The sequence below is a fragment of the Arvicola amphibius genome, chromosome 8 (genome assembly GCF_903992535.2).
Source record: "Arvicola amphibius chromosome 8, mArvAmp1.2, whole genome shotgun sequence".
NCBI classification, from domain to species: Eukaryota; Metazoa; Chordata; class Mammalia; order Rodentia; family Cricetidae; genus Arvicola; species Arvicola amphibius.
The window spans coordinates 40539569-40554810 of NC_052054.1; the positions used below are offsets into that span (position 1 = coordinate 40539569).

Here is a 15242-nt window from a genome sequence, read left to right on the forward strand (position 1 = left end):
ATTCAAATTATTAATTGAATATTAATGCATTCTCAGAAAGGACAGTGGAAATTATTCTGTGTCAATAATAAGTAGGTAAACTTTCAGATTATTTTAAATGCTCATTGTCTTATTCAATAAAAGCTCAAATTTTGCAGATGAAGAGAAAAGCAAGAATCTCAACACTCCCAAATTCTATACCTGATCTATGGTAACATGTTGAAAAAATATTTTAAACACTTATAAAATATTCCTCTATTACTTTAATATATACTTAATTTTCACATTTATAACAGCAAAATAGAAAATATAAAGTTAATATATATACATACATACATACATACATATATATGATAGAAGATTTTCACTTACCTTTCTTTTCTGTTTAGATAAGCCTAAATCATCTTCAAGTAAGTATATCATTTAGAACTTAAGGATATGTGTATTTGAGAATGGGGTAGTATTACTTGTTACACATTCCTGATGACATGAATTCAATCCCTTGGACCCAGTTCAAGGTGGACAGAATGAAAACTGAGTCCACAATGTTGACCTCTGACCTTCATCCTTGTGTTATATAGCACATGTGCACACACTTACCCACAAACACGTGCACACACACTAAAGTAAGAAAAAAAGCTATTTTCTATTTCTTTGAGGTGAGTTTTACCTTCTTCCTCTTACTATTTGTCATATATTTTGGTCATTTCTTAATATTTCAGATTTCCTGGATGTTTTGTGTCTAGATATTTTCTTGTTATTTTTAGATTTAAGCATATTTTGAGTTTTTTTTCTTCCTTCTTGTCTCCAATGTCTGAGTTTCTCTCTTCCATTAGTGTGTGGAAGGTTAGTCAGGATTACCACTGAGGTTCTTGCTTAGCTTTCTCAGCTTTTTCTTAACAGTTTTACTTCAGTTTCAATGCCTTGAATGGTTTTCATGATTTCATGTCATTGTTAGTGTTTTCACAGAGTCCATTGATGTATTTATTTATACTATCATTAAGGATCTTGAACATATTCATGATATGTCATGTGCTTCAGTTATTGTATATTTCTCAGGGTTTATTTAGTAGGATTGCTGGTTCCTAATGGAGCCTTGTGGTCTTTAGTGATAAAGAGTGTGTTCTGTGCTGGTGCCTAGGCATCTGTATTTGAGATGATTGTGATTCTGGGTCTTGAATCACATAATCTTGTGTCTTTGGAGTAGGTGCACCATTTCTTGGTTTCTGTTGCCCTCTGGATCTTAGGAGAGTGTGGAAGGTGTGGGTTGCCTAGTAGGAAATGATTCTGTGTTTCTGTCAGTTCTGGCCATTGTGGATCTCATGTAGGACTGGAAATATTTCTAGGTATTTAGTGATGGGAGGAAGGAACAGGAATGAGCTTGAATTGGGCTTTGAAATGATCCACATGAAGGAAGAAAGCTGGTTGTGTGGTAAAGCAGAATTCACAGGTTATGGAGGCAGAAAGTGATGACATATTTCTGTGATTGATCTGCTATGGGGCTGAGATAAGACTGGAGATTTGGAAATAGAGGTAGGAGACTGAAGATCATCTGATCCCCATGCCTGCTGTACAGTGGTTTCCCAGTTAGATACTGTTTAAGATATTGCAGCCTAACATAAAGAGACAGGTGAGAAGGGAGGTTGGCTATATACAAGGGTCATGAGAATTCCTACGAACTGGAATCAGAGCGGGAGCTCATTTCAAATTTTTTTTTTTAAAGTCAAGGACCAACTTCTTTATTGACAGAACTATATTATTCTTTAAATATGCAACTTGATAGGCCATGCTTTCCTGACTTTCATGGGAGGCCTTATCCTTCATGAATGGAGAGAGAGCAGGAGTGGATGAGGGGAAGAAGGTAGGTGGGAGGAGGAAACAGGAGGTGAGAAAGGAGGGAAAACTGGTTGGTATGTAAAATAATTTTTAAAATTTAATAAAAAATATAGGCATTGTTTTTTTCTGAAAAGTTCTAGTGTCAACTTCAAACATTGAATGTTGGAGGAGAGGCCACTTCTTGGTTCCAGAAATACTGCCCTTATAATGGAGAAAATTGTTTCCATTTTTAGTCTGTTTTATCACTTCTGATGTAAAGAATATTACCAAAAGAAAAGGTTTTAAGTCAAAATAGAATGCTTGCCATATGAAAACACTATTTTGTTTATGAACTCATTATTATTATTATTAACATATTATAGTCATTAGTAAAAATATTGTATATCTTCCTAAACTCTAGAAGTATCTTCCAGAATTTTACAGATGATTGATACTAAGTACATGTTTTCTAGAATTTAATGTATTAAGAAGTATGTTTTTATTCTTTGAAAGATTTATTTTCAGTAAATATTGATCTTTTCATATAATTTTAAAGATAAGAAAACTTGCCAAATGACATTTAGAATATTATTAGTCTATGAATTAAACAAGAAAGAACAGAGTGTCTAAGCGATGCTACAGGTAAAGGTAGCTGTCACTTTATATCATTAGATGCTAAGTCAGTTGCTGTTTTACTTTTCATTGCTTTTTATAGCTCCTCTTCATTGCCCATGGCACAGCACCTTATATATGGGACTTTAATAAAAGTTAATGGCTAATGCATGCATTTATGAGATCAAGTTAAGAATTGATGCAATGGAGTTTTAAGGTTTATTTGTAATTTTATATGGTTTACAGTTTACCTGTATTGTATTGGATGGTTCTTAATAACTTTGTGCCCTGAATCCATTTTCAGGGATAGATGTCTCATCATACTTTAGAAGTACCACTAATTTTCAAATTATTTTTCTGTCATTTTATCTATTTTGATTTAATAAGAATATCTGAAAATAAAGTTCAATTACCTACTGAAATAAACATTATTCTCTTCTATTTTCTTCTTTTGTAAATATTTCTTCTAAAGAAGAAACATCAGAAGTCACAGACTCAGGTAAACATTTCATCTCTGAAATGAAATAATATTTAATTGTGGATAATAGTTGAAACCTGGGTCTTTCTTTAACTATGTAGCATTAACAGGCATAGTCACCCAAATGCCCAAGTTCTTGGTGTTCTCATCTGCAGATAAACACAGATGTTCCAAACCCATACAGCATGGACGGGCTCACTGTGAGCCTTGTCAGTTTAGTTGCTCACCTTCCTGGACTTAGGGGGAGCTGGGAGGACCTTGGACTTAACATAGTGAAGGGAACCCTGATGGCTCTTTGTCTTGGAGAGGGGTGGAGTGGGGGTATGGGTGGAAGGGAGGAGAGGGAATGGGGAGAAGGAGGGAAGGAGATAGAAATCTTTAATTAAAAAAAAAGAGTGAATGAAAACCGTACTTCAAATTCCCACCATATATTTAGTTTCCCCTCATTATTTCTTGCTCTTGTGTAAAATACATACAAAAGAAAACCATCAGCCAGTCAACATCATAGACTGCTAATCTACTTCTACAATCTATTTTGCCATCCCCAGTGAATTTTAATTGTTTACTTTCATTAGTTTGAGAAACTGCTATGCAATGTCAAATCTTAATTACCTACAGCAACAATGAAAATTTAGACATTTTTTGTTTCTATTTTGAATTTCTCTTTTTAATGCCATAGTCTTGTTCTTCAAAATACATAAGAAAAAATGAAAGGGCACTGTACGAACAGGGAACTAAATACAACTAGCATACTTCTTTTTATCTATAGAATGTTCCTACTCATCTCGAAATGGAACAGACCTGATTTTACCTACCTCTTCTCATGGGCTCAAGTCTCATTGTCAGCTTTCTGAGAGTGAATGAAACCATTATGTTTCATAAATTGATTACTATATGTCATTTTTTTCTCCCTAGGGAAGAAGAAAGTTGAAAAATCTGAAAAGGAAAGTAAAGGTAAACATAGTAAATTTATATGCATATTTCTCAAAAAATAAAAGCAGTTTATGAAAATATAGGTACTGACATTATCAATATTTCATTTAACATTCAAAAGTTATAGCATTTACATGATTATTATTAAGTATTAAAATAACAGAAATTTAGATTGCAGCAAATTCTACATAATATGTAATAAATAATCTCCATAATATGACTTTGGAATTGAGGATATTGAAGACTCAAAATTCACTCTCAAACTTCAGGATGTATAAATAAAAGATTTATTTAAGTCATTAATTTATTTTTTAACTAAAGAACACTAAAAGTAATTATACATTATTAGAAAAAGATAAAAATAAGTCAAAATTTTGAGTTATGTTTTATTTATATCATCTTTAATTTAAATTTGATGTGTGCATATGAAAGATATTGCTTTGACTGAAAGAAATCATTGGTGAATAGGTACTGATGTTATTGTAAAAATGACTAATGATAATTTGCTGAAATTAAGCATTCATTTATTCTGCCACTGGTGGACAATCTGGACACAGTATGACCATTATCCTTTCCCCTTAAAATTAAGTTTAAGTAAGGTTTCCATTAGTAAGCTATCTAGCATCATATAGTCAGGGTTGGTTTTAGTATATTCATTAGAAAAATTTACAGAGGAATTAATTGTCTAAATAATACATCCCAGACCAAGAGAAAAACATAATTGCCAATAATAAAAATGATGTTTGGTTTATTCAAATTTGCATGCTTATGGTGACTTGTTTTCCACAAATATGAATTGCATTACTACTGTATATCTCTTTGTAACAGTAGAATGATCATCTTGTTACCAGTTATTCTCATTAGACATTAGTTCAATATAAAATTAAATTGCTAATAATTACCTTGAGGAAATAGTTAGAATATTGCAATTATTTGAATCTCATAAATTTAATATTTAAAATGAGGCAAGTATTCAATGCAAAGTTATTTTAAAGTTTCATATTTAATATACATTTTTAATAAACAGTTCCCACAAGACAAGAAAATCTTCAGGGCCACAACGTGACTCAAGGTAAACTTCAGCTTTGTGAATATGTATATTCTCTGTTGCCATGGAAATTCATATATTTGATACTATTATTATTAACACTGATATTTTTAAGATTTATAGATATGCTTTTCTTGCTAATATATGAGAGTGTGAACATACAGAAAATCTATCAGATATACCAATTTAACAAAAATTTAGGAAATTTTAACCAACATTATCTGTTCATAGATTCAGTAAGATATTTTAGTCATGCTAGAAGAAAAATTTCTGTTACCAAAAGCCTTAAATGCATAATAATATCAAAGTTTATATACTTATAGTAGTTTTAAAAAGTTTCAACTGAGATGTATTTTATTGTGAAGAAAATTAACATCATGTATGTATTCTATTTATATGTTGACTTTTTAAACTAGTTTAACCTAACAATAAACTAACATCATGAAAATGGCAGATCATTGCTCTTTATAATAAAGTTTGAGTTTAGGTGATACTATCACAAAACTACAAATAAACCTTATTAATTACATAATAGAGATGACATAATTTTAGGCCAGTCCAGCCAGGATAGTAGAGAAACCCCACCAAAGCCATTTTTTTTCTTTATAATATACAGGTGGGTCCTCACTGAGAGGAAGGCAAGCCCTGGTTTCCATCAGGTCTAATTGTTGCTTGTTGAAGTTTGTACATTCAACTGGCAGGATGTTCCTAGATCCATTTTGCCTTATACTTATTATAATTGAGAAGTACCATAGCATTCAGTGGAGAAGAACTGTTAATTAATGTCAAGAACTGTCAAAGCATGACTCCAAGACACCAGGATTTGAGAAAGCGTTACTTGTTTCTTCATTTAAGGTTTCCATTCGGGTCTTTTGTAAGTTATATCTTCTTAAACATGACAGAATTTTAAAAATAGAATTATTACTGAAGAATTTTAAGTTATTTAGGGTTGTTATTTTCTGTTTAAGACAACTCTCCAATTTAAACTATTTTCTTTACAAATTGTATTTCTGTTAACTGGCAGTTCTCAGTTCTGTAGTAGAAACAGTATAGATCTCAAAATACATTAATGTAATGCAGATTCCATTCCATTTACATTGTATTTTGTAGCCTGGTCACTTAAATTTAACAAATGGTGCTTGATGGAATATATGACCCATCTCCTTTTCTAAGAAAATAGCCTATCTTCTGGCATTTTGAATAATCATCTCACTGTGTATTTTATGGTATAAACATACAGTAAATGAGATGCACTACTTCAAATAATCATCACTCATTGAAAAAAAAGGAAAAATCCAATTAGTGTGATGCATTTACAGAGTCATTAGTTTCTTAATGTAATTGGCAGTTACTTGCCTTTATTCATCTTTGAAAGGGAAATAATCCTCAATATATCTCACGTAGTTTAGAAATTATAAAGTGTGTACATAAACTACATCATGCAAAATAATTTTATTCAAGTTATCTGTAATTACAGTTGAACCAAAATAATTTTAAAAAGATCCTGCTGATTTTAGTAAGAGTGTTTCAAAAATTAAGTTGTTTGGCAGTTGAGATGAAGAATGGCTTCTTTGAGAGCATGAATATCTTCATCTGTAAGAGACTGCGTTTTTCAAAGAAAAATTTCACAGGCGATGGAAAGCTATTAAGAGTTCATTAACTCTTAATCAGTAGGGAAGGGACCCACCAACATTAGGTACATTTACATAGTCCATTGACAAGTGCTCCAAATCTCTTGCTTTATTATCTTAGTAAAACAAAATATATATTCTCTTTTCAGAAGAAAAACCTGCAAAAATATCAAGTAAGTACGGTATGTGTTGGCAATAAATTCATTTTAGTACATGTAGATGACTGTGGTACGCTTTGGGAAAAGACATCTAAAGAAGGGAATGTTCTAGAGGTTTTAGTCTGTGGTCATCACTCCATCACTTTGGGCCTGAGATGAGGTGGGGTATCATGGTAGTGGGAACAAGTGGTTGAAGAGGAGACTTTCCTCAGAGGCAGTTGGCATGCAGAGAAGTGGAGAGAGAGGACCGCAGCAAAGATGTAGCACTAAAAGCCACAATCGCAGTAACATCCTTCCTCTAGATTAGTGCATTGTAGTAACTCAATTGGCTACTCACTCATCTGCCAGAAATTACTGAAGTCCTAGATGAATGTCAGTCTTGTAATGTTGACAGTGTGAGCAGAAAAGCTCCACCATAGCTGTCTGCTTGCTCTGGAAAGTTTATGGCCTGAAGGCTGTTCCTCAGCAGAGATTCCTCCAACTGCGATTAGGCAAGCCTACGTCCCTGGTCAGCAAACAGAATAGCTCCGACTCCTTGTTCATCCATATGCAAGAACCATGCCTATCTGTTCTACTGAATATAATACACACATGAAGTGTTCTGAGCATCTTAAATGTGAACCTACTGTAAATAAACTTTTAGAAATTTCTAGAATTCATTGAAGTAATCATATTCATTCATTGCTGAATTCCAGATTTAAGAAAAACAAATCATTGAAAATTAGGATTATCATGAGTACACTGCTACTATATATTTAATCTTTGATTTTGATACATATATAGCAAAGTTTTTAAAAAGGTGGTGAGATTATTTTAATATTATATTTAATCCAATATATTTATGTTATTTAAAAATATGTAATAAGCATACAGGTAGACATCTTAATAAAATGGAATTTTAAACTTGTTTGTGTATTTTATACTGACTTCACATGTACATCTGTAGTACCTACATTTTAATTCCCCATACACTCTGTAGTTAATGACTGTTACATGGACTGAGCGGTCGAAATATTTATTGATTATTTATCCAATAGCTGAGTATAGAAGAGCTCATAAAATAATATTTAGTAAATAAAGCCTGTCACATCTGACATTCAAAAATACTTTGATTGAAAACAATAAAACCTCACACAGTCTCCAGTAATTTAAAAAGGAGAATTATTATTTTAAGTTTAATGAATTATCTCATGGAAGGGAGAACAGATATATAGCTGAGCCTAGAGAACAGCCCTAGGAAACTACACTTTCCTGCATTGTTTCTCTATGGCCTTAAAGCTAAGGATCACAAGAGCAGACTTTATGGAAGACTTGTTACATAGAAGAATGGTTAGAATATGGAAGGCTGGAGAAAACTATAAAAGTGCGAGATTTGTAAAGTATAGCACACTAAATGTAGCTTCTAACAAACAATGACCACTATATCCCTCAAACCCACTTGGTATTTTTTAGTGTGTTGGAGGCATAGGAGAATGACGAGCGTTATATTGAATTTGTCATCATTTACTTTTCTCTTGGTAAAGGAGGTTTAAGAAATAGTTATGTTCCAAATAATTATCTACATTTCTTGTCTGCTGGCAAACCGAGTTCTTTAACTAAATTAGCAGATTAGGTTGTCTTTCACTTTTTTTGGTTTTTTGTTTTGTTTTGTTTTGTTTTGTGTGTGCGTTGTGTTGTGTTTCGGTGGGCATGAATACTATCCATGGTGCTGGAGACAAGGGAAGACATACTGGCAGATAAGAAACGCTTAGTTTGTGAACAAACACAAGCTGCATTATACTGCATTGTAGTGCTCATTCTGAGTGAATGCCTGAAGGTACCCCAGTGGCCTGTGGTCTCACATATCAGGGCTCCCACTGATAGGACAGCAAAATATTGAGAGAGCCAACACTGCATGTAACACTGAAGAGTGAAATATTCCATGCTTCAACAGGATTATGGATTAAACAGGATCTGCTCTGTGGTTTAGTTGTGAAGGACATTAACTTAAGATTTTCTCATGCAAATGTGGTTTTTAAGTAATTTGCTTCTATATTAGGGTAGAAAGGATCACTCAGGTGTCAGTAATTCCAAGTTATCTTATAAATTAGCATGAAGCATTAATAAGATTTAGGTATAATTAAATAAGGATTTCATCAGTATAAATGTTAATGTATTTCTTGAATTTATATTTTTTACATATGTAGGTCTGGAAATCCACCTCTGAAATAAACATCTATTAAATATTTCTTCTTAAAAGAATAGAATTAACTATAACAAACATATAGTATATGGCATTAATAAAATCATTAATAATTTAATGAACATTCTTACATTAAAATTTTTCCATAGCTTCAGAAATCTAGAATATCCCCAAGTAAATTTGATTTATGATTGAAAAATACGTCATTTTCAAGTAATAGTTTTGATATTACTGATTCAGTTTTGCATTATGTTGTTGCCACTCTTAGCCATATTAATCTAAATGAACGAATTTATGGTCTTTTCTGGAGTGATGCATATCTATCCTGAAAGATATTTAAAAGTTAGTTGACTTCTAAAATTGATCAATATTAAAAGAGATTAATTGAGTTGATGAGAAAATTACCTTGCAACTAATTAATAGAAACATATCAGACTTTTAACTTAAAAAGAAATGAATTAGTCTTACCTCTGTACAACACATACCAGTCACATTTCTTGTGATCCAAAGAAAATGGAACAATCTTAAGATGCAATTGTAGCACAAGCCTTGATATACTGTCTACTTAACTCAACCAAATGGAATGGTGAGATTCTTTCCAATATATGTTGAATTAATTAGTTTTAAATATGACCAAAGTACAAACAAGAATTAAATGGCATTGTAAAAACTTAGAGGCTATTAAATCTCTCCCCCTCATCTCTTGAAAGTGTTGGGGAGGCAGAAGTGAGTCATCCCTGGTGCTGTCAACATAAGATTTAAAGTATGACTGCCTTGGTATCATTTCAGTCAGTGATATTAGGCCTTGTTTAAATCAAAAGGACAACCAGGTCTTTCTCATTCATAAAATAATCCCTCATAACATAAAAATGTAGGAAAGAATGAAGATTTAAGAGAGATCATTGTTCTTTATTGTTGTTGTTTATGTTAGCTCTTTACCAAGATAAAAAAACTCCACCCTATTCCTCCTTGGCTGTTTTTCAATCATAAAGTAATGATATTGGATTTTGACAAATAACACATTCTATATCTATGTCCTAGCCATTGTATAATATCATAATAGCCATGGTATAATGTTGTAATTGAGTTTAAGATGCTAAACCAAACTAGCACTTCTAGAGTACATCTCATTTGGTTGTTGTATAGACTTTGTACATCGATGGTGCCAACTTGCTAGTGAGAGTTTTTGCATCCCAATATATAGGAGGATAGTGGTCCATAGTGGTTTTTGTTTATTTATTTTTAAGGTGTATTGGTCTGGGTTTGATTCAGAGTGAGACTGTCTCATAGAATAAGTTAAATATATATGCCTCTCCTTTTATATTGGAAGAGTATGAAAAGAATTCTTTAAAATGTTTTATAGACTTAACCAGTGGTATAATCTGGGACACAGATTTTACTTTGCAAGTATTCTGTTTGTTGTTAATATTGTCAATGCAACCATTTTCTTATTAAGAATAAATAAGTAATAAGAATAAATAAATAAGAATAAATAAATAAATAAAGTTTACTTTTCTTGAATCAGTTTTGGTATAATTTTCCAAACAATATTCACTTTTAGATTTTTTTTTATTTTTACTTAACATCTATGCTTTGTTAAATATATATACATTTAGCTGGTTAGCTAACAGAAGTCAAGGGTGTCTGCTTGCTCCTGTGATTTCAGCCCTCAAGGTGGACCTCAATGCTTTCTTTCCTTTTAAAGTGGGCAGAGGTCGCTGCCTACTTCAGCAGATGATCTCAGGTCACATGATTCGCTCAGGGGGAGATATCTACTCACTTTGGGGAGTTTCTATTCTCCACTTGCTCATAGACCTGATTCTTTGCCTCAATTCCTCCCTCACAGGTTTGATTCATTGAAGCTTTTAACTATTGTTTCCAATCAAGAAGTTTTGTGGGTCTATTTAATTTTGTTATATGTATGTGCTTTGGTGAAATTTACCCATTTCTTTGATAGAGATGGAGATGATTTAAGTTCTCTTGTACTGCTGATTTCTATTTTCATTGTCCTATTCTATCTTAACAAAACACCCCAGCCTCCACACCCTACACTGAAATTTAGTTTGTAAATTTTAACTGCCAATGGACTTGTATATGCTGTACAACACAGGGACCAACTTCTCATCAGTTGAGCTCGCCTCCCCTAATTTGATGTCAGACCCAAAACAAAATGGGAGTCCTTTCTTTTTGTTGTTGTTGTTTTTTTAGTGAATGAGCTCTTGGGTAGGCAATCTAGCATATTACCAGAACTATTGATGCCTAAAAATTTTTCTAATTTTTCCCCCTCTGATATTAACTAAGCAGTAATATGCACTATTATAAAATAAAAGGAGAAACATTGTTTGTCTTAAAATCAGATCGTCTTATAAGCTAATTATATAAATAAAGTATTAGAGTTCCTGATAACAGAATTCTAAATTTCAATGATTAGGGGAAGATTAGTTATTGGGACAGAATGTTGGAAATTTTAATATCAAAATTTTTGTTATAAAGAATTTAGCATCAAATTTCTACAAATTATTTTATGGGACAGTGACTGCTGATACTGGGGGCCTCAACTTTAGAAATATTTACATAAAACCTGTTTAAATTTAGAAAATTGCTTAATATTTCTGAACTTCTGTAAAATTACTTAATATTTCTGCAGTTACTTTAAAATTTGAGCTGTAATGATATTAGTCTACAAAATTTGGGAAAATCAACTAACATCAAATACTAAAGTATATAAATAGTGTTTTGTGCATAATGATGATGGTTGTTCATTTAGTTATGTGGATATTTGAGTGATAATGAAGACTATTTTACTCACTATCCATGGAAACCTTCTTTTGCTAGGGACAGATTCCACTTTGGTATAAACATGAGCAAAACTGCTAAATGAATTACCAGGAAGAATGTGTTTCCTGACGTTTAGATTAGATTTGAAAACCATTTCAGCTTTTGGAGCAAGTGTAACTGAGCTCACTTTGTTACAGAAGTTAACAATACAATAGTCACTTTTGACTCATCTTCTGTGGCCTGGTTGCATGAATATCATTCTGAACATTTCCCTCCTCTTTGCTGACCCTGAGGAATTCTATGTAAGATGTATTTGGTGAGATGCTCACCACTGTTCCTTTTTAGTCTTTGAGTCACAGTAAAGTGGCCTCATTCATTGATGGGTGATGTTAAGTTATTCTGACACTGCCCTCAAGACAGTCCTCACACTCTAAGGGTGACAGTATGGATACTCTGAAAGGACGACATACTTTCATTCAACACCCTTGGCCTCACTGTATGATGTGTGCAAAATTCCAAATGTGAGCTGTCTCTGCATACTTTATTATTCCCTGGAGCTAAGTTCAAGAATGTTGTATCTATTGTTCACTGTAGCAGTTAATTTTCTTTAAATCTCATGATCATTTTTAATAATAGAATGTATAAGAGGATCCTCTCCCCCTTGAGGGCTAAAGATAAACTATCTGGTAATTCTTTGAACCATGGTGGATGCATTGATTTCTTGGGAAAATGGATAAACTCATAGAATATATAATTGTATGAACCTGTGTATGCACAATCCAGAAAGTCAGTTGAAAGATAATTTGCAGTATTGGATGTCTCTAGAAATACAAAGCAATGCGTTGAATTTAATAAAACAATAGGAGTGATGAAGAATACAAAACTCTAGGCTAATTTCCTTTGTTTGTGCCTAAGATTCCCAGATGTTTAATAATGAGTATCTCTGGGAACCGCAGCTATCCAAACAGATTGCTAATAGAAACAAGATGCAGTAACTGTGTGGATACCAAATGCATGCATTATTTAGGTAGATTTTATTTATTTATTGTGTTTTCTAAGAGCATGAAGAGCTGTCTGAACATCACAGAGGAAAATTATATGTACAATGGTTCAACTTGATTGTCAATTCAACTAGATTAGTAGTGCCTAGCAATTAGTAAAGTGTGTGTCTGTGTGTTCCTTAGAATTTACTTAGAGACGATCTAACAGAAATGGAATATGTGTCCCAGATAATGATAGTACCATTCTGTGGGCTAGATTCACACATGAAATAAATTCAGCTATCGCAAAGTTCCTTTATTTTTACTACTCATATATACCTTAATATGATGATTCTTGCCCATACGCTGCTACTACTCTGATGCCCAGACTTACTCAAGCCCAGCAATGATAGGGCTGAGGGATAATGAATGAAAAACTCTGAAACCAGAAACAAAAATGGAGCTTTGTCAGTCTTTAAGTTATCCACTGGTACTTTGGTTGCTACTACAGAAAGCTGACTTATAATAGACAAAATTCACAAAATGCTATCTCTATGAATTCCTTAGCATGCATCATCTCTCCAAGCTGAAGTGTCTTCACTTTCCTCATCCTACGGTCTCGTCACCCCCCACCTTTGTCTCAGATCAGGACATGATCATTCCAGCTTCCTGCTCAAAGCATGGTGGATTACTCCTATAACCCCATCATTTGGAAAATGGAGGCAGAAGGATCAGAGTGTATTCTCAGCCTTAGTTGCATAGCTATCTTGATGCCAGTCTGGGATGCATGACACTACCTCAAAAATTTAAGAACGAAGAAACAAGCCAAAGTAAAATCCCCCCCCCCCCGTTTTGTTTTACCTGTACGCGCCAGTTCTCATTTTGTGACATTAGTCAGGCATGTTTTGTGTTCACTCTAAAGCAGTGGTTCTCATACTGTGAGTCACGACCCCTTCAGGGGTCAGATAACCCTTTCACGGGGGTCACCTATGATTATCAGAAAACTGATTTTATGTTATGATTCATAAAAGTAGGAAAATTAAAGTTATGAAGTAGCAAAAAATAATGTTATCATTATTTTCCACAAAATAAGGAACTTTTTCTAAAGGGTCATAGCTTTAGGGAGGTTGAGAACCACTGTTCTAAGGGATGACCTTCCGTATGCCTCTGGCTGCATATGCTTCCCAGAGCTTTCATATAGTCACACTTCTAAAATCAATCTCTCACCAATCCCTTATCATTCCATCAGTTTTAACTCCCTACCACGTGAATCAACTCACCCCACACTTACTTCAAATACCTCACTTAAATATCATTGCAGAATTTGGAGTTACAAATCTCAGTGACCATGTCTAGCCTTTCTGAAATATTCTACACTGTAGGTCTTGCACATTTTAAAAATGTATTAACTTCTTGACTTATTTAGTACCACATTATATCAAGCCAATCTATTCCCTTAATAGTTTCTTCTTAAAGGAAAGGTTCTCAACCTGTGGGTCATGATCCATTGCAGTGTGTGTGGGGGAATTGAACTACACTTTTACATGGTTCACATGAGACCATCAGGAAACACAGATATTTATATTACATTTCATAACAGTAGCAAAATTACAGATATGAAGTTGCAAGAAAGATAATTTTATGGTTGGGGGGAGTCATCAAAACATGAGAAATAAAGGGTTACAGCATTAGGAAGGTTGAGAACCACTGCCCCAGAGGCCGAATTCTTCCAATCTTAGTATTCTTTCCTCCTTTTCTCTTTCTCAGTAGAATCAGTTGCTGTGACTTTTAACCTTGCTGTCTACATTTGGATGAATGAGACCCTACATTGTTCTAAAGCTTATTCCTTACTCTGAAGTCTACATTCAACTTCATAGTTATTTGTGATTTTTCTGTAATGCCATCTTTCTTCAGTTTTTCCATTAACTCCAAATCACCAAGAAATTTCTCCTATAAAAGGCTGAGTCCTGTTCCATCTACACGTTGACATAGACCTCAAATAGAGCTTTGGCTAATCAGTGGATCTCATATTTCTCATCTAATTCCCTTACCAAATCACAATGTTTCTAACTGTTTATTACCTGAGTCGTTGCAAGCACTGTTGAATGACAGAATGAATGGTTTTCTTATTTGGGTTGTTCTTCCTTTTTGTGTTAACCCAAATTATTTCACAAAAGAATCTTATAATGAATAGGTCAGTAATATAAGAAATATTCAACAGATTTTTAGTGAAAATTGATTAAAGTTGAAGTTTTTATTTAGAAAAAAATACAAAAACTCTAAGATATAGATAAAACCATTTTAAATTTGTCTCACAATTATATTTTAAAAATTATTATTTTTATCTCTGACTACCCAAGTTCTTATAATTTCTTGAAGGACATTGTCAATGAGATGGTCTCTGTAAATATTCGGAATAAGTTGATGGAAAAAGTAAGGTGTAATGGGAGGCTGCTTGTTGGTTCCTGGCCGCCTGGTTATCTTTGACCCAAAATAATCACACAAACTGTATTAATTTAATCATTGTTTGGCCCATTTACTCTAGCTTCTTATTGGCTAACTCTTACATATTAATTTTAATCCATTTCTAGTAATCTGTGTATTGCCATGTGGCTGTGGCTTACCAGCTAAAATTCCCGGCATCTGTC

The 15242-nt window shown here is 33.2% G+C and overlaps 1 protein-coding gene across 1 annotated transcript in view; it reads left to right on the plus strand.

Annotated features, from left to right (window-relative positions):
- Trdn (triadin) overlaps positions 1–15242 on the plus strand; it is a 340388-nt gene that overhangs the window by 310322 nt on the left and 14824 nt on the right. The window contains exons 32-35 of the mRNA XM_042055567.1: positions 2879–2905; positions 3800–3838; positions 4845–4889; positions 6646–6669. Of these exons, the coding sequence (XP_041911501.1) occupies positions 2879–2905; positions 3800–3838; positions 4845–4889; positions 6646–6669 (135 nt within the window). The remainder of the gene's footprint in view (positions 1–2878; positions 2906–3799; positions 3839–4844; positions 4890–6645; positions 6670–15242) is intronic.